The sequence below is a fragment of the Ursus maritimus genome, unplaced genomic scaffold (genome assembly GCF_017311325.1).
Source record: "Ursus maritimus isolate PB19 unplaced genomic scaffold, ASM1731132v1 scaffold_2, whole genome shotgun sequence".
NCBI lineage: Eukaryota > Metazoa > Chordata > Mammalia > Carnivora > Ursidae > Ursus > Ursus maritimus.
The window spans coordinates 16,869,190-16,889,321 of record NW_024424452.1 but is presented as its reverse complement, the minus strand read 5'-3'; the positions used below and the strand labels follow the sequence as shown (position 1 = coordinate 16,889,321).

Here is a 20,132-nt window from a genome sequence, read left to right as displayed (position 1 = left end):
GATTTACCCATTTATTTATTTGAGAGAGCGCGCGAGCAAGGAGAGGGACAGAGGGAGGGGGAGAGAGAAAATCTCTAGCGGACTCCCCGCTGAGCAGGCAGCCCAAGGCCGCTAGATCCCAAACCCTGAGATCGTGACCTGCGCCGAAATCAAGAGTCCCACACTGTAACCGACTGAGCCACCTAGGAGCTCTGGAACTGTTTTTATTGAAGTCACAACTTGGGTGAAGAGCGGCGGGGTGGGGGCAGGGGGCGGGGCTGGAGGCTGGGGCGGGGCCGGGGTGGGGCGGGGCCGAAGGCGGGGCTACAGACTGGGGACTGGGAGAACCTGTGAGCCCCTGAGCCCTTGCGGGGCGGACCTCTCAGGCTGGGGCTCCAGGATTGGACAGGAGACCGACTGAAGGCGGAGCCGAAGTAAAGCAGGGCGAGGCGGGGTCCTCAGAGAGCTTCCGACTGCTCTCCCTGAGTCTGGCTCTGCTGCATCTGGGCCTGCATCTTCTCCAGCATCTCTTGCATGCGGCGCAGCTGTAAGGGACAAGATTGTAGGCGTGGGATCGGGGAGGCCAGAGAGGGACTTCGAAGAGGACTTGGGGCTTTGTGGGGAGGACGAGGAGCGAGGCAGTGGCTCACCTCTTCATCTTTCTCGCGGATCAACTTCTCGGTCTCGGCCAGAGGCAGCATGGGCAGCGGGATCTCTGTGGCGCTCTGGCGGGAGAGCTTACTAGGAGGCGGGGGAAGAGGGACAGGAATCAAGGGCGGGACCCTCGGTTGTGGGTCGCAGAAGCGGAGCAGGGCGTGGGGCGAGGCTGGGGTCTAGCAGGCAGGGCCATGTCCTTTCAATGCCATAAGCAAAGTGGATGGGGAAAGATTCTGGGAGAGTGGTCTGGATAGTGAAGGCCGGGTCGGGACAGTGAGGGTCCGGCCTTGGGAGCCCCTGGGACTCAGGTCGGGCTCTCACCTGCGGCTGGCTCGATCACGAGCCCCAGGGCGGGCCAGGCTCTGTAGGCAGCGCGCCCGGTAGCCCTCGTAGAGCAGATCGTGGGTCACCTCCTTCAGGTCCTGCAGGTGTGTCTGCACCAGCATCCGTCGCAGGTTCAGGAAGTCGCAGTGATGTGGGTTCTCCACTGAGGGGCGTACCGGCGAGCGTCAGGGAGCTTTGGGTCCAGCCCTACCGGCCAGCTCGGGTCTGCCCGGAGTCCTGCCCCCGCTTTAGGTGAGGGTCTGCAGTCCAAGGACCCCTCTTTTGGCCCTTAGGACCCCCGGGACCAGAGATCGCCCTGATTTCATATATTGGGTGCGGTTGACTCAGAGGCGTTCTGGGCTCCCTGTTGGCCTCAGAACGCGTGCCCAACTTACTCACCCTCCACGGTACCCCAGGAGTAGCGGCGTCCCCTCACGGGACGGGTCCCGCCATCCCTCACGACCTCGCAGGAACCAACGACTGCGAAAGGGATGCTTTCCTGGAGGACAGGAGTCAGGGATCACCATTGGACCCCCCTTGGCAGAAACCTCCTCCTCAGCCTCCCCCTCCACATCCGCCTCCCCTGCTTCTTTGCCCCTTCCTCCTTCGCCTCTGCACCTTCATCTCCGCATCCTGCCTCTTGAAGTCTTCATCTTCATCAGAGTCACAGTCGGGGAACTGGTAGATGTTGATTTCCTCCTCTTTCAACTGCTCGCGGATCTGGGAACAGACATGCACAGAGGGAGAGAAACACAGAGGCTGTGAGTAGCAGACATCGCGTGGCTGGACACAGTGAGATGCAGGTTCCAGGTGGCCAGAGACAAAAAGGAAGAGGTGAAAGACAGAGATGGTAACATACAGGAGGCCCCAAACCAAAATCTCAGAGGGGCGCCTGGCTGGCTCAATCAGTAGAGCATGTGACTCTTGATCTGGGGGTTGTGAGTTTGAGCCCCACATTGGGTGTAAGATTACTTAAAACCCTGGGGCACCTGGGTGGCTCAGTGGATTTAGCATTCAACTTGATTTCAGCTCACATCTTGATTTCAGGATCATGAGTTCAAGCCCCTTGTTGGACTCCGAGCTGGGTGTGGAGCCTACTTAAAAAATAAATAAAAATTTGGGGCACTTGGGTGGCTCAGTTGGTAAGCGTCTGCCTTTGGCTCAGGTCATGATCCCAGGGTCCTGGGATCGAGTCCCACATCCAGCTCCCTGCTCAGCGGGGAGCCTGCTTCTCCCTCCCACTCCCCCGCTTGTGTTCCCTCTCTTGCTGTCTCTCTCTCTGTCAAATAAATAAATGAAATCTTTAAAAAAATAAATAGAAATTAAAAATAAATAAATAAAAATAAAATCTTCTTAAAAATATCTCTGACAATGAGAGAGATATAGATGGTAAAAAAGAGACAAAGACACCCTAACAGGGACGGCCAAGGCCTGGAAAGATAGTAAGATGAGGCAGAAACCAAAGGCCCAGGAGAGGAAAACCTAAGCAGAAACAGTAGGAGAAGCCTCTGAGGTTACCAGACGGGTCATTATCCTGGGGCTGCAGGGATATCAAGAGTCATCATGTCTTTGCCACCACCCTCAGACAGGCCTTAGCCAAGCATCCAGTCCAGGGATTTTATTCCGAGCCTCCGGGGACATGGCTCCTTCGGCCAGCTTACTGCCCACCTTCCTCGGAAACTTTCTCCCACAGTGTAGCTTGACACATTATGCTTCCGAAAGGCGATCCCAGGATCAAAGAAGTCAAAGCTGAGTTCAGGTTTGATACCGACTTCTGGCTTCATGTAGGACCAAAGATCAGAGGTCACCAGACATACCTTCTGCTTGAGGGCCTGGGTTTCCTTAGGCATCAGGGCGTCTGCTTTGCCAATGACTGGGATGATGTTGACTTTTTCGTGCACTGCCCGGAGGAAGGCCACATCTAGGGGCCGGAGCCTGCACGGAGTGCTAGGTCAGGGCTCAGCCTGAGGCCACAGAAACCCTCCCCACCCCTCCTCAAAGACCCCCACCCCCCAGGGAGTCCCCCAGACCCTCGGCCGAAGGGGGAGATGAAGTAGAGGCAGCAGTGGACACGGGAATCCTGAATGTTCTTCCGGTTCAGGCCACTCTCATCCCTGAGATACTGCTCAAATTGCTCCTCAATGAAACGCACCACGGGCAGCCAGCTGGGGCGCGGGGCAAGAGAGTAGGGTCAGAGATGAGGGGCCACAGGGCGGGGGAGGGGCCAAGGCTAACCAGGACTGTGGGCATGGGAACTAGTTTCTGGGGCTCCCACCAAAGTCATCAAAGGCGATTGGCAGGGTGTTGGTCAGGTGTTGGAAAGCACGGGGCACGCTGGGCCACATGGCCACCAGAAATGGGTCCCACCTTCTGGGCAGGGCAGGGGCAGAGAAGACCAGCCCTGGAGCTGACCCCTCAGTCTTCACAGAGTAGCCACATCGGGAAGCTTAGTCCCCGCTCCTTCCCCTGCTCCTCACCAGTCCGAGCAATCCACGGAGTCCCCAAAGCCAGGTGTGTCCACCAGGGTCAGCTTCACCTTAATGCCCCCCTCCTCGATCTCCACGCCCCGGCGCTCAATGGTCAGCGTTTGTGTCAAGCGAGCTGTGGGGACGGGGAGAGGTCAGGGAGCTGAGTAGGGGTCTGAGCCAGGACTATTTGCTTCTCAGAATCACAGTTGCCCCCACCCATTTTTCAGGGGAGTCTCAGAGGAAAACAGTGAGCTGCCCAGAAAGTCCCCCAGAAAGTCAGGAGAGACCCAGATGAAAAGAAAAGAGTGCAGTGTGGGGATGGGAGAGACAGAGTCCCTGGAGAGGACAGGAGGGTCTCACCACTGGCCTCTGGCAGTTGCCGGTCCTCATAGAGATTGGTGAGGAACAGGCTGTTGATGAGGGTAGATTTTCCCAGGCCTGACTCCCCTGTAGACAGGACAGACCCACCCCACCTGGTCAGGTGAGGAGACAGCCAGGGTCTCTGGAGGAAGCCTCCCCCTCCAACCAGTCCCCTGTCCAAAACCCATCAGACCTGCGACCATGAGTGTGAAGTCAAAGCCCTTCTTGACGGACTTGCGGTGCAGCTGGTTGGGGAGGGCGGCGAAACCCACATACTCCTTGTCCTGTTGGTGGGGGGCAGACAGTATGAGGCCGCTGGGAGCAGGAGGCAGGGCCCCCAAGATAACCTGACCGTGTGGGCGAGGGGAAGTCAGCCTACTGTGGGTCGACCTGGGCCTGGCTACTCTGGGGGTTGGGGGCTGAGGACAGAGACGCCTGTGTTCTGGGGCAGAAGAACTCACCATGGCCCTGCTAGCTGTCGCTGCACCTGCTGTCTCTACCCACTTCCTCTGGTGGGACAGGAAGTTGAGTGTGGCAAATAAGGGGGCGGGCAATGTAGGAAGCTGAGATGCTCGAACTGGTGGGGAAAACCAAGACCAAGAATACCTGGAGTTCTCACTTCCTGGATCCCTTTGGCTATCCCCCCCATGGGAAGCTTCAACACCTCAGTTCTCTGCACACCTTTTTTTTTTTTTTAAGATTTTATTTATTTATGTGACAGAGAGACAGCCAGCGAGAGAGGGAACACAGCAGGGGAGTGGGAGAGGAAGAAGGAGGCTCCCAGCGGAGGAGCCTGATGTGGGACTTGATCCCGGAACGCTAGGATCACGCCCTGAGCCGAAGGCAGACGCTTAACAACTGCGTGACCCAGGCGCCCCTCTGCACACCTTTATTCCAAGCCCCCACTGTAGCCCCATCACCCTGGTGGGAGATGGGGTGTAGGCAGAGAGAAAGGAAGCAGATTGGTGTCTCTTGCAAGTGAAATGAAGGCTTTGACTGGGATGGTTTAAAAAAAAAAAAAGTTCCCAGGGTCTAAGTGGACCACAAGTCATAATAGGATTAGGGGTGGAAAGGGCCATCAATTTTCCTTACCAGCTCATGCAACTGATTCTTTTTCTTTTTGTCATGCAATTAATTCTTTTTTTTTTTTAGGATTTTATTTGTTCATTTGGGAGAGAGAGTGAGCACATTCGCTCAGCACATGAGTAGGGGAGGAGGGGGGAAATGGAGGGGTAGAGGGAGAGAGAGAAGCAGACTCCCAGCTGATCAGGGAGCCCACCTTGGGGCTCGATCCCAGGACCCAAAGATCATGACCTGAGCTGTAGGTAGATGCTTAAACAACTGAGCCACCCAGACGTCCCTACATGCAATTGATTCTTAAAAGGACTTCAAGTCTTTGGACACCACTGTCAGTGAGAACTTCCTTTAGAATCCTGACCAGAGGGCACCTGGGTGGCTCAGTCGTTAAGCATCTGCCTTCAGCTCAGGGCGTGATCCTGGAGTTCTGGGATCGAGTCCCACATCGGGCTCCCTGTCCTGCTGGGAGCCTACTTCTTCCTCTCCCACTTCCCCTGCTTGTGTTCCCTCTCTCGCTGGCTATCTCTCTGTCAAATAAATAAATAAAATCTTTAAAAAAAAAAAAAAGAATCCTGACCAAGGCAGTCCCCTGCTCTAGCCCCTTCAGGGGCTTCCCAGTAACTTCAGAATTAAGTCTGAGTTCTGGCCTGGCAGCCAGAGCCTTCCACATCTGGCCTCATCACCCATCCCTCACTCATCCTTGGAGAGTGCCCACATCCTTCACTCTGCCCACATTGAGCTTTTCCTTCTGTTCTTCCAGATCCTTCAAGGGTTTGATTCAAAGATCTCTTCTTTCTCCTCTAGGAAATCTTGCCCAACGACCCCAGGCACCGTCATTTTCCCTCCTCCAAACTCTCTAACACCTTCCACAGATCTCTCCCCAATGTTTGCATTTGTCTATCTGTCCATCTTTTCTACTGGCTGATCTGAGGTCATGGACCACGTCCTCTTCATTTCTATATCCTCAGCGTCTTGCCCAGGGCCTGCCACAAAGCAGGGGCCAATCAATAATATGCTAGATGAATGTGAGCATGACGTGATGAGTGAATGAAGTTGGTCAGGGCCCAAGGCTAGCAGAACACGTGAAAGGAGCCTTGCTTTAAAGCAGAAAGCTGGGGCGCCTGGGTGGCACAGTGGTTGGGCGTCTGCCTTCGGCTCAGGGCGTGATCCTGGCGTTCTGGGATCGAGCCCCACATCAGGCTCCTCTGCTGGGAGCCTGCTTCTTCCTCTCCCACTCCCCCTGCTGTGTTCCCTCTCTCGCTGGCTGTCTGTCTCTCTGTCCAATAAATAAATAAAATCTTAAAAAAAAAAAAGCAGAAAGCTCTGCAAACCTCAGTTCTCCCACTTACTACGGGACCTTGGGCGAGTCATTTGACCTCTCTAAACTCCACTTTCCTCATGGTAAAATGAAATACACACATTTCCACTTGATTATCAGGACTCCGAGTCGTTTCAGATGAAATGACCTTTGCAGTCAAGCAGCCGTATACACAAACCCTGGCTTTAGCCTGTATGAACTGAATCACTCCATCCTCGTTTTCTTTCTCCACTCCTTGTGGTTCTATTTATTATTGCCCTGTTAGCCCCTGTTGTGGACTCAACTGTATTCCCCCCGCCTCCCCGCCAAAATTCATGCACTGGAGCTCTAACCGTCCATGTGACTGTATTTGGAAATAGGGCCCTTAAGAAGGTAACTGAGGTGAAAGGAAGTCATAAGGGTGGAACTCTGATCCAATAGTCTGGTGTGAAGGGACACCTGTGATCTCTGCACAGGCCCAGAGGAAAGGCCATGTGATCCCATGAGGACACAGCGAGAAGGTGGCTGTCTGCGACCCAAGGAGTCTGGAAACCAACCCTGCTGGCACCGTGAGCTTGGACTTCCAGTCTCCAGAACTATGAGAAAATCAATGTCTATTGTTCAAGACTCCCAGCCTGTGGAAGTTTTTTTTTTTAAAGATTTTATTTATTTATTTGACAGAGAGAGAGACAGCCAGCGAGAGAGGGAACACAAGCAGGGGGAGTGGGAGAGGAAGAAGCAGGCTCATAGCGGAACAGCCTGATGTGGGGCTCGATCCCACAACGCCGGGATCACGCCCTGAGCCGAAGGCAGACGCTTAACCGCTGTGCCACCCAGGCGCCCCCAGCCTGTGGAATTTTGTTACTGCAGCCGGAGCAGACTAGTACAGCCTCGTAGCTCACTCCCATCCCCCACCCCTCAGGCGACCACCGTAATGTGCTTTGTATGTAATTTTTTGGTTTGTACACATTTTGGAAAATGTGTAGCATACAGGGCATGTTTAAACAAATGGTTATATATATTTGAACATATATTTGTTAACTTTTTCATCCAGCTTCTGTTTCTTAAAAACTTTTTTGGGAACGCCCTGGGGGCTCAGTCGGTTAAGCGGTTAAGCATCCGTCTTCAGCTCAGGTCATGACCCCCGGGTCCTGGGATGGGGTCCTGTATCCGGCTCCAGGCTCAGCAGAGTCTGCTTCTCCCTCTGTCTGCCGCTCCCCCTGCTTGTGCACTCTCTCTCTCTCACACACAAATAAATAAATAAAATCTTTAAAAAATTTAAATTTAAATTTAAAAAACTTATAAAAAGCTTAAAAAAAAATAATCTATACCCCCAACGTGGGGCTCGAACCCATGACTGTGAAATCAAGTGCGGCACGCTCCTCTGACTGAGCCTGCTGGGCGCCCCGTTCAGCACTCGTTTTAAGATCCCTCTATGTGGCCCCGTGTATATCTTGTCATTACTCAAACTCATTTCTATAACTGTCCCCTTCACGTAACCTTGGACCTGAAGTCCAGGACCTCTCTGGGCTTTACTTTCTTTATCTATCAAATGGCATTGGAATCTCCTGCCACCTGAGACTCCGAAGTTGGGCAAGAGTCAGAGGATTATAGAGACATCGTGATTAAGAGATGTGTGATCTTGGGGGGGGCATCTTTTACTTCTCTGTGACTTCATTTCTTTATCTGTTAAATGTTAAATTAATTCTATCTCTCAGGGTCACAATGGGGATAACATGGTCTAATACACATAAAGCGCTTCGTTCAGTATCTAGCGTATGAGATGAGCTCCCACAGAACTCCAGTTGTTGCTCGAGTCCCTTGAGCGGAGAGCCGTGACAGTGCCACCTTCGCAAACCTAGTGACGGCTCCTTGCTGAGGACCCAGACGGTGAATCAGTCAGGGTTTTGGCGCTCTGGGGACACAGAGACAGCCACCAGTTAAGTGTGCCAGAGAGCACTGGTGCTAAAAATGTCGTGCAGCAAGGAGATAAACAGAGGACTTCAAGACGCCGAGGGAAGGGATAATTATACCCCTCCTCACTCCACCGCAGCCCTTCCTCCTACATTTCTTATCAAGCTGAGCAGGCCTAAGGTCTTAATTAAAACTCTGAGCTCCTCCCCCCTTGCGCTGTCCAAGTAGGTTTGACCCATGACCAACAGGGGTTTAAATTGTGCAGGGAGGGGGGGTGTTAGGGTGGGGGGACACTTATATGGAGATTTTTTTCAATAAATACAGTACTATAAAGGTATTTTCTCTTATGATTTTCTTTCTTTAATTACTTATTTATTATTTTAAAAATTTTGTTTATTCTTTAAAAGATTTCATTTATTATTTATTTGAGAGGGAGAGAGCAGAAGAGCACGAGCGGGGGAGGGGCAGAGGGAACCGGGCAAGCCGACTCTGGGCTGATGGGGGCGCAGAACCCAGGATTGGATCCCAGGATCCCAAGATCATGACCTGAGCCAAAGTCAGATGCTTAACTAGCTAAGCCACCCAGGCAACCCTCTCTCATCATTTCCTTTTTCTTTTTTTTTTTTAAGATTTTATTTATTCATTTGAGAGAGAGAGAGAGAAAATGAGCAGGGGGAGGGGCAGAGGGAACCGGGCAAGCCGACTCTGGGCTGATGGGGGCGCAGAACCCAGGATTGGATCCCAGGATCCCAAGATCATGACCTGAGCCAAAGTCAGATGCTTAACTAGCTAAGCCACCCAGGCAACCCTCTCTCATCATTTCCTTTTTCTTTTTTTTTTTTTTTAAAGATTTTATTTATTTATTTGACAGAGAGCCAGTGAGAGAGGGAACACAAGCAGGAGGAGTGGGAGAAGAAGAAGCAGGCGCCCAGCGGAGGAGCCTGATGCGGGGCTCGATCCCAGGACCCTGGGATCACGCCCTGAGCCGAAGGCAGACGCTTAACAACTGCGCCACCCAGGCGCCCCTCTCTCATGATTTTCTTTTTTTTTTCTTTTTTTTTTTTAAGATTTTATTTATTCATTCGACAGAGATAGAGACAGCCAGCGAGAGAGGTAACACAAGCAGGGGGAGTGGGAGAGGAAGAAGCAGGCGCCCAGCGGAGGAGCCTGATGTGGGGCTCGATCCCAGAACGCCGGGATCACGCCCTGAGCCGAAGGCAGACGCTTAACGACTGAGCCACCCAGGCGCCCCATCTCTCATGATTTTCTTAACAACATTTTCTTTTCTCCAGATTACTTTGTTCTAAGAACACAGTATGTAATACATGTAAGATACAAAATATGGGTTAATCAACTGTGTATGTTGTTGTTGAGGCTTCTAGTCTAGTAGTCAAGTTTCTGGGCAGTCAAAAGTTATACGTGAATTTCTGACTGCAGTGAGGGTTGGCACCCCTAACCCCTGCATTGTTCAAGAGTCAACTGTGTATCCAACTGGTTTCCAAGACCTTCCTATCAGAAAAATTGGTCCCCTTCTCTCTATACCCCCTACCCCCTTGCACCTGTCCTGGCTTCAGACTGATGAGGTCTTCCCTGAGTTATTCAACAGCCTTTAGGAAAAGAACATGTATAATCATTTAGCTGCTGCAAAATCAACATATTCCCACAGAAAAAAACAGAAAATGCAAATGGATTAGAGATATATGCATCTAATATCACTACCATGATATAACCCCATTTTGATTTTTATCCTTCTAGATTTTCTCCCATCCCTACTAATATGAATACACATATTTACAAAACTAGGATCATACTATAACTTTGGAATCCTATTTTTGTCACTTCATGTGTTCTATACAACTTTCTACAATAAATACACATCTATATTATAATTTTTAACACATGTTCACTTATTTTTATGAGAATGACATTTAACAATTTGATGAGTGCTTTTTCTTTTCTTAAAGTTGTATTTTAGGGGCACCTGGGTGGCTCAGTCGTTGGGCGTCTGCCCTCGGCTCAGGTCATGATCCCAGAGTCCTGGGATCGAGCCCCGCATCGGGCTCCCTCCTTCTCTGGGATCCTGCTTCTCCCTCTCCCACTTCCCCTGCTTGTGTTCCCTCTCTCACTGGCTGTCTCTCTCTGTCAAATAAATAAATAAAATCTTTAAAAAAAATTAAAGTTGTATTTTAATTCCAGTTTACAGTGTTATATTGTGTACAGTATGATCCAACAATTCTATACAGCACCGGTGCTGAATACAGGTGCCCTCCTTAATCCCCATCACCTATTTAGTCACCCCCCCCAACCATCAGTTTGTTCTATAATCAAGAATCTGTCTCTTGGCTTAGTCTCTTTTTTCCCCCTTTGCTTGATTTTGTTTCTTAAACTCCATGAGTGAAATCATATGGTATTTGTCCTTCCCTGATTGACGTATTCCCTTAGCATTCTACTCTGGCTCCATCCATGTGGTTGCTAACGGCAAGATTTCATTTTTTATGGCTGAATAATATCCCATTGTATATACACACTACATCTTCTTTATCCATTCATTTATCAGTGGACACGGGCTGCTTCCATAATTTGGCTATTACTGTAGATAATGCTATGAACATCGGGGTGCATGTATTCCTTTGAACGAATGTTTTTGTATTCTTTGGGTAATTACCCAGTAGTGCGATTGCTGGATTGTAGGGTGGTTCTATTTTTAACCTTTTGAGGAAACTCAATACTGTTTTCCACAGTGGCAGCCCCAGTCTGCGTTCCCACCAACAGTGCATGAGGGTTCCTTCTTCTCTACATCCTTGTCGACACCTGTTTCTTGTACAGTTGACTTTGGCCATTCTGACAGGTGTGAGGTGAAATCTCATTATAGTTTTGATTTGCATTTCCCTGATGATTGGTGATGTTGAGCATCTTTTCACGTATCTGTTGGCCGTCTGTACTGTGATTTTTATAGATGTTTAGTAGTCAGATTGATTTCCATTTTTCTCAGTGATGACCAATGCTGAGCTGGGATGGACATGCTTATGGCGCTATCATTGTGTATTTGTCCAACCATTTCCTTAGGCTCTTCTATAAGGGGAATTACTGAGTCAAAGGAAGTCACATCTTAAGGCATTTTGCATATTAACGAGTTGCCCTACAGAAAAGGCTCTTGGCTTGTAGAGATGACATGAATTTCTGGTGACACAATATTTCATTTACATGCTTATTACTCCAACAAATTATGTCTAATCATTCATGCAATAAGATTTGGGGCCTGTTCAGAGAAAGGGAGATCCTACCTTGAGATTCCTATGGGGCAGTGTATAGTAGTTCTTTTTCATCTTGCCATCAAACCTGCATAGCTACCTATGGCCCCAGCAGGCATCCCTGGAGGGGCTTCTCTATCTTTAGGCCTGAATTCAGTTGCAGACCTAATAACGCCAGGCTTTCTCTTCCCAAAGTCAAAGTTAGCTCCGTGAATGAGTAGGGGGTGCAGGCTGGCCACCTTTCAGGGGAAGGTTCCTCCAAGAAGGGCTAGCTCTCTGCCATTTGGTACCCTCTTACCTCTCTGTTTTCCAGCACAAGTGCCTGGCACATGTGGGTCCCCAGGAAACGTTTGTGGAACAAATGAATAAACGTACCATTCTATCTTCAGCTTCCACTGCTTTCCTATTATGTAAACTCATGACACAACAAAACACAACTATTTTGAGGCGCCTGGGTGGCTCAGATGGTTGGGTGTCTGCCTTCAGCTCAGGTCATGATCTCCAGGTCCTGGGATCAAGCCCCGCTCAGCAGGGAGTCTGCTTCTCCCTCTCCCTCAGCCTCTCCCCCAGCTCATGCTCTCTTTCTGTATCTCTCTGTCTCAAATGAATAAATAAAATCTTAAAACACACACACACAACCATTCTGTTTTCCTCTTTCAGGTTAGGTCTTAACCATCTTTGGATCTCAAACTTCTAGGACATAGTAGGTTTTCAGTTAGCGTGTAGGCAGCTGTTCATTTCATTCTTTCTGCCTGGAATTCTTCATTCAGCCCCCACTTCAGCCCGCTCTGGGTTTTGCAGAAACCTTAGCTGCTCTGAAAGGATTAGCTCAAAAATGCCACTTTCCTTCTTGGTTGCTCCAGCCAAAAGAGTAAAGTGCTTTTGGCTAAGCACTTTACCCATATAACACATATGAATTCGCAACCATTCAAATTAGCTATTATCATCCCCATTTTACAGTTTAGGAAACAGAAGTCATTTCCCCGGGGTCAAACAATAGTACATGACAAGGTCAGGAATCAGACTGCAGCAATGGCCTTGAAGACAGTCCACAGCCACTAAACTCAACGGATCTCTCTCCGCACTACACTCCTATCGTATCTTGTTCATCAGGTTGGTATAGAATCCGTCTCATCACCCGCACATCTTCATATTCTACTGGACCAAGAGCTCCCTGGGTTCCTTTGTATTTTCAGGGCCCAGACAGTGTCTAGATATTGGTTGGTGATTCCTACGTATGTGCTGATTGCTTTGTGGTCCTGGTTTCTGTCCTTGTCTAACATCCCTGCATACCAGGCACCCAGAACCATGCAGACTCCTTCCCACAGCTTAGAATTCTTCTTGCTCTCCCACACTATCTTGTAGTGGTACGTGGAACTCTCTCATGCCCTCCCAATTCTCTCTTTTTCATGATTTGTGTGCTTGCCCCTGTACACTGGTAGCATTCAAGGACAAATCTTACATGTGTTTCATCTCTATCCCAAACTCTTGGCTCAGTATTAAGGTGCTAACTAAGTGTGAATTAATATACAAACCTCAGTCACCCCTCCCTATCATCAGATCATCAAGGCACACTTCCAGGCACTCCCTTCTTCCCCAAAGGCAATCTTGCTCAGAGAACAGATACCTGGGGGTCATGCCCCCGGTCCACTGGAACACAGACCCAGCCATGGTGGTACCGAGCTGGGAATCAGGGTTTAACGTTTAAGGTTCTCCCTGGGTCTGGCCTTTGTAGGTCTGTCGACCTGTCCGCTAGTCTCCTCATGGGCTCTTTCTTTGTGTCTCTATCTCTTTGTCTCGGCCTGTTTCACTGTCCTTTGTTCCTCTGCTTCGGGGCCTGCTTCTCTCCAGATTCCCTTCCTTTTCTTACAGCTCCTCCGTGTGCTTCAATGACTTCCTAACTATCTCTTATGTTTCTACATCTCTTGTCTCTGGCAGCCAATCTCTTGCTCCTGCATTTTTGGGCCGCCGCAGTCTCTCGGTCTCTCTCTCTCTGCCTTTGTGTCCTCTCTGAGTCGGGGCTCTTAGGTTACGACTTTGTGAGTCTCTGGCTCAGGGTCTCCGCTCCGCGCCTCGGGCCTGATTTCAACTGGCCGCCTCTCCCCATCATTTCTCTGGAGTCTGCCTCTGTCCTCTAGCTGCTGCCCCGGCCTCGGTCTCCCCCAGCCCAGCCCCCCTCCCCACCCCACCCCCGGCCCTAGGCCTCTCGGACCGGCCCCGCTTTGTTTCCTGTGTCTCGGCGCCCCGCCCCCGCCCCGTCTGGGGTCTCCGCCGCCCTCCGCCGCCCTTTGTTTGCCTGGGTCTCTCCCCCACCCCTTTCCCTGGGTCAGTCCTCGGATCTCTCTTTGTGTCTCCGGGCCGGGGTGGCTGGCGCAGTCGGCCAGCCCCGGAGGTCGGCGCGGGTGGCCCGACACAGCGACAATTGAGAAGAGTCTTCGGCCCTCATCACCCTACTCCAGCCCAGGAGGTACACGGTTAATACCACCGAGTTCGGGCAACTGTCCTCGGCTTAGAGTAGCCCTGTCCGCGGCACGCGGCCTCCCGCCGGCCACCGAGCTCCGGAGGACGCGGGTGGCCCCACAGGCTTGCAGCTCCTCCCAGGTCCTAGAGCGGCTCGGTGAGGACCAGCGCTTCCGCTTCCCGTCCCCGCCCCCGGCGGCCGCCCCCGGGACGCCTGGGTCCGAGCCCCCTCCCCATTTGGCGCGGAGCCCGCATCCCGGGGCCGCCGGCGGCTCGGGTAGCGGAGCCCCGCCGAGGAGCTCGCGAGGGCGCCGGGGTGACATAGCCGGAGGCGGCCAGGAGGAGAAGGGGGCGCTGCGGGCCGGAAGGAGCAGCAGGTGCAGGGGCGAGCGGCGGCGCGGGCGGGGGTCACCGGGAGCCGCGCCCCGCACCTCGGACCCGGCCGCTGCCCGGTGCCTGCGCTGGCCGGCAGAGGGCAGCGGCAGGGCGCCGCGGGCCGCACATGGCTGTGTGACCGTGGGATTGTGTCTGTCCCCTTGCTCAGGGCGGCGTGCGGGCGATGGAGCGCGCGGTGGAGCCCTGGGGCCCGGATCTCCAGGGCGCAGAGGAGAGGGAGCAGCTGAGAGGCGCCCGCACAGGTGAGGGCCGGGGCGGTGCGCCGCCAGGGGCAGGTAAAGGCCGGGTGGGGACTCTGGTGCTGGGCTCTGTCTGGCCGAGACCCAGAAAAATCGGACGTGAACTGTGCTTCCAGGGGAAGGGGGGAGGGGAGCAAAAACCGAGGTTAAGGAGCGAACGTTTCTGAGCACCTACTGTGCGTCAGGCCGTGAGGCGCGTCATCTCAAGGACTCTCCCGGCTCCTCGACAGTCATCACCGGCCTCACTGCCTCTGCCCTACTTCAGGCCTCGTTTTATCTCATCCTGACAATTGCAACAGCCTCCCCTCATCCCTTTTCTCTTCAGTGATGCACTCAGCAGCCACACTGATCCAAGTCCAGGTTTAATCCTGTTTCTCTTCTCAAAAACCTTCCCTAGCTCCCTTCTGCCTACTAATCAAAAGCCTAGTGTTCCATCTAGGCCTTACATGCTTAATCTAGTTCCAGCATCCCTCTCCAGCGTTACCTTCCATTCCTCTCCATGGTTTACTCTTCTCTTTTGCTGTGAAAGCTTGGCCCTATCTCCTTATTTCTTTTCTGTCTTGCGACAGCAGTTATTCTAAGCCCACAGTTACAATTATTTGTGCTTGATCTTCTCTCTCCTATGCATTTTAAGGGACAGGTGTGCGTCTGGGTCCTCTCAGGTACACGCAAGATGACTGAAGTAATAAATTACAGAATGGGCTAATATAAGAAGATATAATAGACATAGCAAATACTAGGTTTTCCAAATAGAGACAGTATAATGTGGTTAACACAGGCTTGGGAATCAGACAGATCTGAGTTAGAAACGTGGCTTTGCTACTTTCTAACCTTTATAACCTTGAGCAAGTGACTTAAATTCTTTGAGTCCTTATGTGTATAAAATGGGAGTAATAATAGCAGTTATCTCATAGCATTGTTTGCAAGGATTCAGTGATGCCTAGTTCAGTGACTGACACATATTAAGGGCCTGTTATAAGGAAGTTACCCTTGTCAGCAATAATAAGTGTGTCAGAAGTTCAGAGAGAGGGAGAGCATCCTTGTGACCACAGACTGTCAAGGAAGCCTTCCCGGGGAAGTTGCTATCAAAGACAGGGCTGAGCCAAAGGGCAGCGTCTGCTACTCCCTTTTCTTTCCCCAGGTATAGGGAGTGAGAATGTGGAGATTTCTCAGCCGGATGAGTTTGAACATAACCCACAGGAGGATGACTTGGGGTTCAAGGAAGAGGAACATTTGGCCCCAGGTCATGAAGTAGGAAATGCCTCTCTCAAACCTGGAGGCATCCAGACCTGGGATGACTTATGGGTCCAGAGAGAGGGCCCAGGAAAACCTCAGGCTCGGGACAGAGGTCCCCGGCTCCTGGGAGAGCCACGCTGGGGCCAGGCTAGCGATCGGGCTGCCGTGTGTGGTGAGTGCGGCAAGAGTTTTCGGCAGATGTCAGATCTGGTGAAACACCAGCGGACCCATACGGGGGAGAAACCCTACAAGTGTGGGGTCTGCGGCAAGGGCTTTGGGGATAGCTCTGCCCGTATTAAACACCAGCGAACTCATAGTGGTGAAAAGCCCTACAGAGCCCGCCCACCAGCCCAAGGCCCCCCAAAGATTCCTCGGTCCAGGATCCCGGCTGGCGAGCGCCCCACTATCTGCGGCGAATGCGGCAAGAGCTTCCGGCAGAGTTCTGACCTGGTGAAACACCAGCGGACACACACGGGTGAGAAGCCCTACAAGTGTGGCATCTGTGGCAAGGGCTTCGGGGACAGTTCTGCTCGCATAAAGCACCAGCGGACACACCGAGGGGAGCAGCCTCCCCGGCCCGTGGTGCCCAGACGGCAGCCTTCTCGAGCAGCTGTGGCAGCCACGCAGGGCCCCAAGGCCCAGGACAAGCCATATATCTGCACCGATTGTGGCAAAAGATTCGTGCTTAGCTGCAGCCTTCTGAGCCACCAGCGCAGTCACTTGGGGCCCAAACCTTTTGGCTGTGATGTGTGTGGAAAGGAGTTTGCCCGGGGCTCAGACCTGGTGAAGCACCTGCGGGTGCACACGGGAGAGAAGCCCTACCTATGCCCTGAGTGTGGCAAGGGCTTCGCCGACAGCTCTGCCCGGGTCAAACACCTCCGCACCCACAGCGGGGAGAGGCCTCACGCCTGCCCAGAATGTGACCGCACCTTCAGCCTCAGCTCCACCCTTCTCCGCCACCGCCTCACTCACATGGAGCCCCAGGACTTCAGCTTCCCAGGCTACCCCTTGGCCCCGCTGATCCCCAGCCCACCCCCCAGCTCAAGCCCACCCCCACCTCCTCTTGGCACGAGCCCCCCACTGACACCTCGAAGCCCTTCACACTCGGGTGATGGGCCTTTTGGCCTGCCTGGCTTGGAGCCAGAGCCCGGGGGCCCACAGGCTGGGGAGCCACCCCCACCCCTGGCAGGTGACAAGCCCCACAAGTGCCCTGAGTGTGGCAAGGGCTTCCGCCGAAGCTCGGACCTGGTGAAACACCATCGCGTGCACACAGGGGAAAAACCCTACCTCTGCCCTGAATGCGGCAAGGGTTTCGCTGACAGCTCTGCCCGAGTCAAGCATCTCCGCACCCACCGGGGTGAACGGGCTCGGCCACCACCACCGTCCACTCTTCTGAGGCCACATAACCCCCCTGGCCCAGCGCCCACAGCCCCTCGACCCCGAGTCCGAGCGCAGCCCTCTGGACCCAGCCAGCCCCATGTGTGTGGCTTCTGTGGGAAGGAATTCCCCCGGAGCTCAGATCTGGTCAAACACAGGCGAACACACACTGGGGAGAAGCCATATAAGTGTGCAGAGTGTGGCAAAGGTTTTGGTGACAGTTCTGCCCGCATCAAGCACCAGCGTGGGCACTTAGTCCTGAGGCCCTTTGGGACAGGGAATGGTCGGGCAAGGCCCCTTAAGGAGGAGCCACCAACAGGACTGGAATGATGGGGTCCAGGGAAAATGGAAGCCCAGGAGACCAAAGGGAGGGTATCTGCTGCTTAAGCAGAGAATAAAGGGCCGGGGAGGTGGTGGGAGGGAGAAGGAGGGGAAGAAATGGGAGAAAGGAGTGAATAGATAGAAATAGAAATTGGAGATAATGACCTTGAAGCTCAGGAAACTCCTGGCTGGGCTCAGTCAGGACCTTTACAGTGTGGTCTATACCCCCAGCTTCTAGAACACTGCCTCGTATTCTGAATAGTGTAGGCACTCAATACTTAATGAATAAACTGGCCTTAGCCTGAGGGCCCTTAAACAACTCTAAATTCTGCTGCCTCTTAATCTGTTAAGAATTGATCCCACCCAACCTTGCCCCTAGGAGACCAGCACCCTGGCCAGCACCAAACAGGGTTTATTTGACCTTATGAGCCGCGACAGTGAGACTTCAGTTTTGGGTGGTATAGAGGCAGGGGCATCTTGAACCTTCTGGTGGGAAGAGTACTGCTGTGTGGATTGCTGGACATGGTCTTAGCCAGGAAGGGTGCTGTTGGACAGCCCAGACCTATCTGCCCTGGAGAACCCCAACCCACCCTGACACCTGGACGCTGACAGACTAGACCAGAGACAGCAGAAGGAGCAGTCATACACTCGATGCCAAGCCCAGGTCCTGGTGGACGTCAGCAGAGAAACTGGCTGGGAGAAGGGCAGGACTGGAGTGAGGAGAGGCCAGGGAAGCTCCAAGGCAGGACAGCCACATCTCCGTGTATCTCCTCGCCAATAAACTTTCTTGTCTGAAACTTGGACTCTGCTTGTGTATGTGTGCAGGGTGATGGGGGCGGGGGGAGTGTCAAAGCCTCACCACAGGTGAAGCCATGTGTACACTTGGGAAGGTCCCTTGCCCTTTTCGAGCCCGTCAAATAAAGAAGTTGGAATAGTCAGCCGCTTTCCAGCTGTGACATCTGGTTGGAAAAACGGCCACCGGGTCTGTCGGCTGATGGCCCAGACCTGAGTTCTGGCTGCCCACAGGCGCCACCTACGCCACAAAGTCGAGCGCGACCCCTAAAGGGAAAAACGGGGCGCCACGGGCCGGGGAGGGCGTGGGCGTAGGACGGTGAGCGCCGTTGCTATGGCGACAGGTTGGCGGGGGGCGGGGGAAGGTGGCCGTCTGTCTAGTACAGGCGCAGAGGTCCCCGACACTGAGGCTCTGCCTACTGGGAAACCCCACCTCCCTGAGACCCTTTTTTTATTTGTTGAGAGGTCATTTGGGAGGGCAAAGGGGATGCCTTTTTATCCCCCGGAAAAAGCAACCATATTTTCCCAGCGACCCATGCGTCATTAGGAGCAAGACTCCAATTCCTAGCTTTTTCCGAGGAGGGCGCCAGTAGGGAGGAAGGGAGAGAGGAACTGACCTGATTGGCCAGGGATAAAAAAGACGAGGGCAGTTCACCCATCTAAGAAATGAAGTACAAGACCACTTTGCAACTTCGCGGGTTGGGCGTCTCTGCTAGTCTCGGTGGGGGAATGGTCCCTGGATGGAGACTCTCGCGAGATCTTAACCATCGGCCGGGCTTCCCTAGAAACCAACGAAAGCTGGCTGCGGCGCCCTTCCTCCGGATCTTCCCACCTCTGCCAAGTTCTTATATGTACTCGAAATGTTGCGTTTGGGCCTGGGGTTTTTGGCCGCTTCAGTCCTTAGGTGCACCCACACCCGTAGGCCTGAACGGAGGCCTTTGGGGGCTTTTGGAAGATCGCCCCTGCTGGTTTCCGTGTTTCCCCTCCCTACCAGTCGGCCTCCAAGCCGGCCTGCAATGATCTTTGTAAAATTCCATCTGCTTGTGTCGCTCCCCATTAAAAACCCTGCCGTAGCTCCATATGTCGCCTCTGTAAAAAGTAACTCTTTGACATTTAGGTTGGCATTCAAGGTCTTCCGTTTGTGTGGTTTCAGCCCTATGCTTCTTAAATATTGCTTCGTTTACTTGGAATGCTCATGACCACCCCCCCCCACTTGTTAACCTCTCCAAGTCAGAACACTTCAAGCATTACTTTCTCCCAGAAGCCTGCCCTGAACCTCCAGCCTGAGTTAGAATCTACTTCTTCTGAGCACTTGAAATATGGAGAGCTTCTTGATGATGACAAGTCACTCAACAGCATTACCTACCGTGTGCTGGGTATGGGGGACAGGAGGATGAAGAAAACAAGGTCTTCGCCCTCAGTTTCTATGCAGAAGACAGAGGTTGGACAAATAATTACAAGTGTAGGAAGCACTGTGCAGGAAGCATGCCTACAGAAGAGAATCCTACCTGATTCAAAGGCCTCTCCAAAGAAGTGAAAACTACGTTGAGACCTAAGGACTGACTTGGAGTAAGCTGAGAAAGGAGGTGTGAGGGCTGGTATAGGAGCTGGAGTCTTCTGGGCAGAGAGTAGACTGTGTTCCCAAGTCCTTGGGCATTGAAGAACTGAAGTAAAGTTCTAGTGAGTCTGAAGGCAAACAGTGAAATGCAGAGTAATGAGGTGTACGATGAAGACTTTTCCAAATTCAACTTTCTACCTCCCAGTCCCAGCAGGAGCCTGGCACACAATAGGCCTCACTAAATACTTTGGTGAGCAGTGCCCTTGGAACATGATGTGCTCTTCGCAAGAGTTTACAGGCCCACAAGCTGCTACCTCCTTGTCAATATTGCAAACTCCCACTCATCTTTGAAGGTCCTTCACATTTATCTCCTCAGCGAGGCCTGCACCCAATAACTGCTTCCTTCCCAGGGGGTTACTATTATTC

General features: G+C 52.5%; 2 protein-coding genes across 2 annotated transcripts; one reads left to right on the top strand and one right to left on the bottom strand.

Annotated features, from left to right (window-relative positions):
* Positions 1-166: 166 nt before the first annotated feature.
* Positions 167-14,110, bottom strand: SEPTIN1 (septin 1). Its single transcript, XM_040636557.1, has 12 exons — positions 13,782-14,110; positions 4,250-4,424; positions 3,982-4,072; positions 3,789-3,875; positions 3,438-3,561; positions 2,991-3,125; positions 2,778-2,895; positions 1,579-1,680; positions 1,360-1,459; positions 958-1,123; positions 630-720; positions 167-524 (listed from the first exon to the last, which is right to left on the bottom strand). Exons 1-12 carry the CDS (start codon positions 14,108-14,110, stop codon positions 438-440), a joined length of 1,605 nt encoding a protein of 534 aa, XP_040492491.1. The 3' UTR covers positions 167-437.
* On the top strand, positions 14,061-18,148 carry ZNF48 (zinc finger protein 48). The gene is made up of 3 exons (XM_040635084.1): positions 14,061-14,164; positions 14,332-14,425; positions 15,564-18,148. The coding sequence occupies exons 2-3, from the start codon at positions 14,347-14,349 to the stop codon at positions 17,363-17,365; spliced, it is 1,881 nt and encodes a 626-aa protein (XP_040491018.1). The 5' UTR covers positions 14,061-14,164; positions 14,332-14,346; the 3' UTR covers positions 17,366-18,148.
* Positions 18,149-20,132: the final 1,984 nt, after the last annotated feature.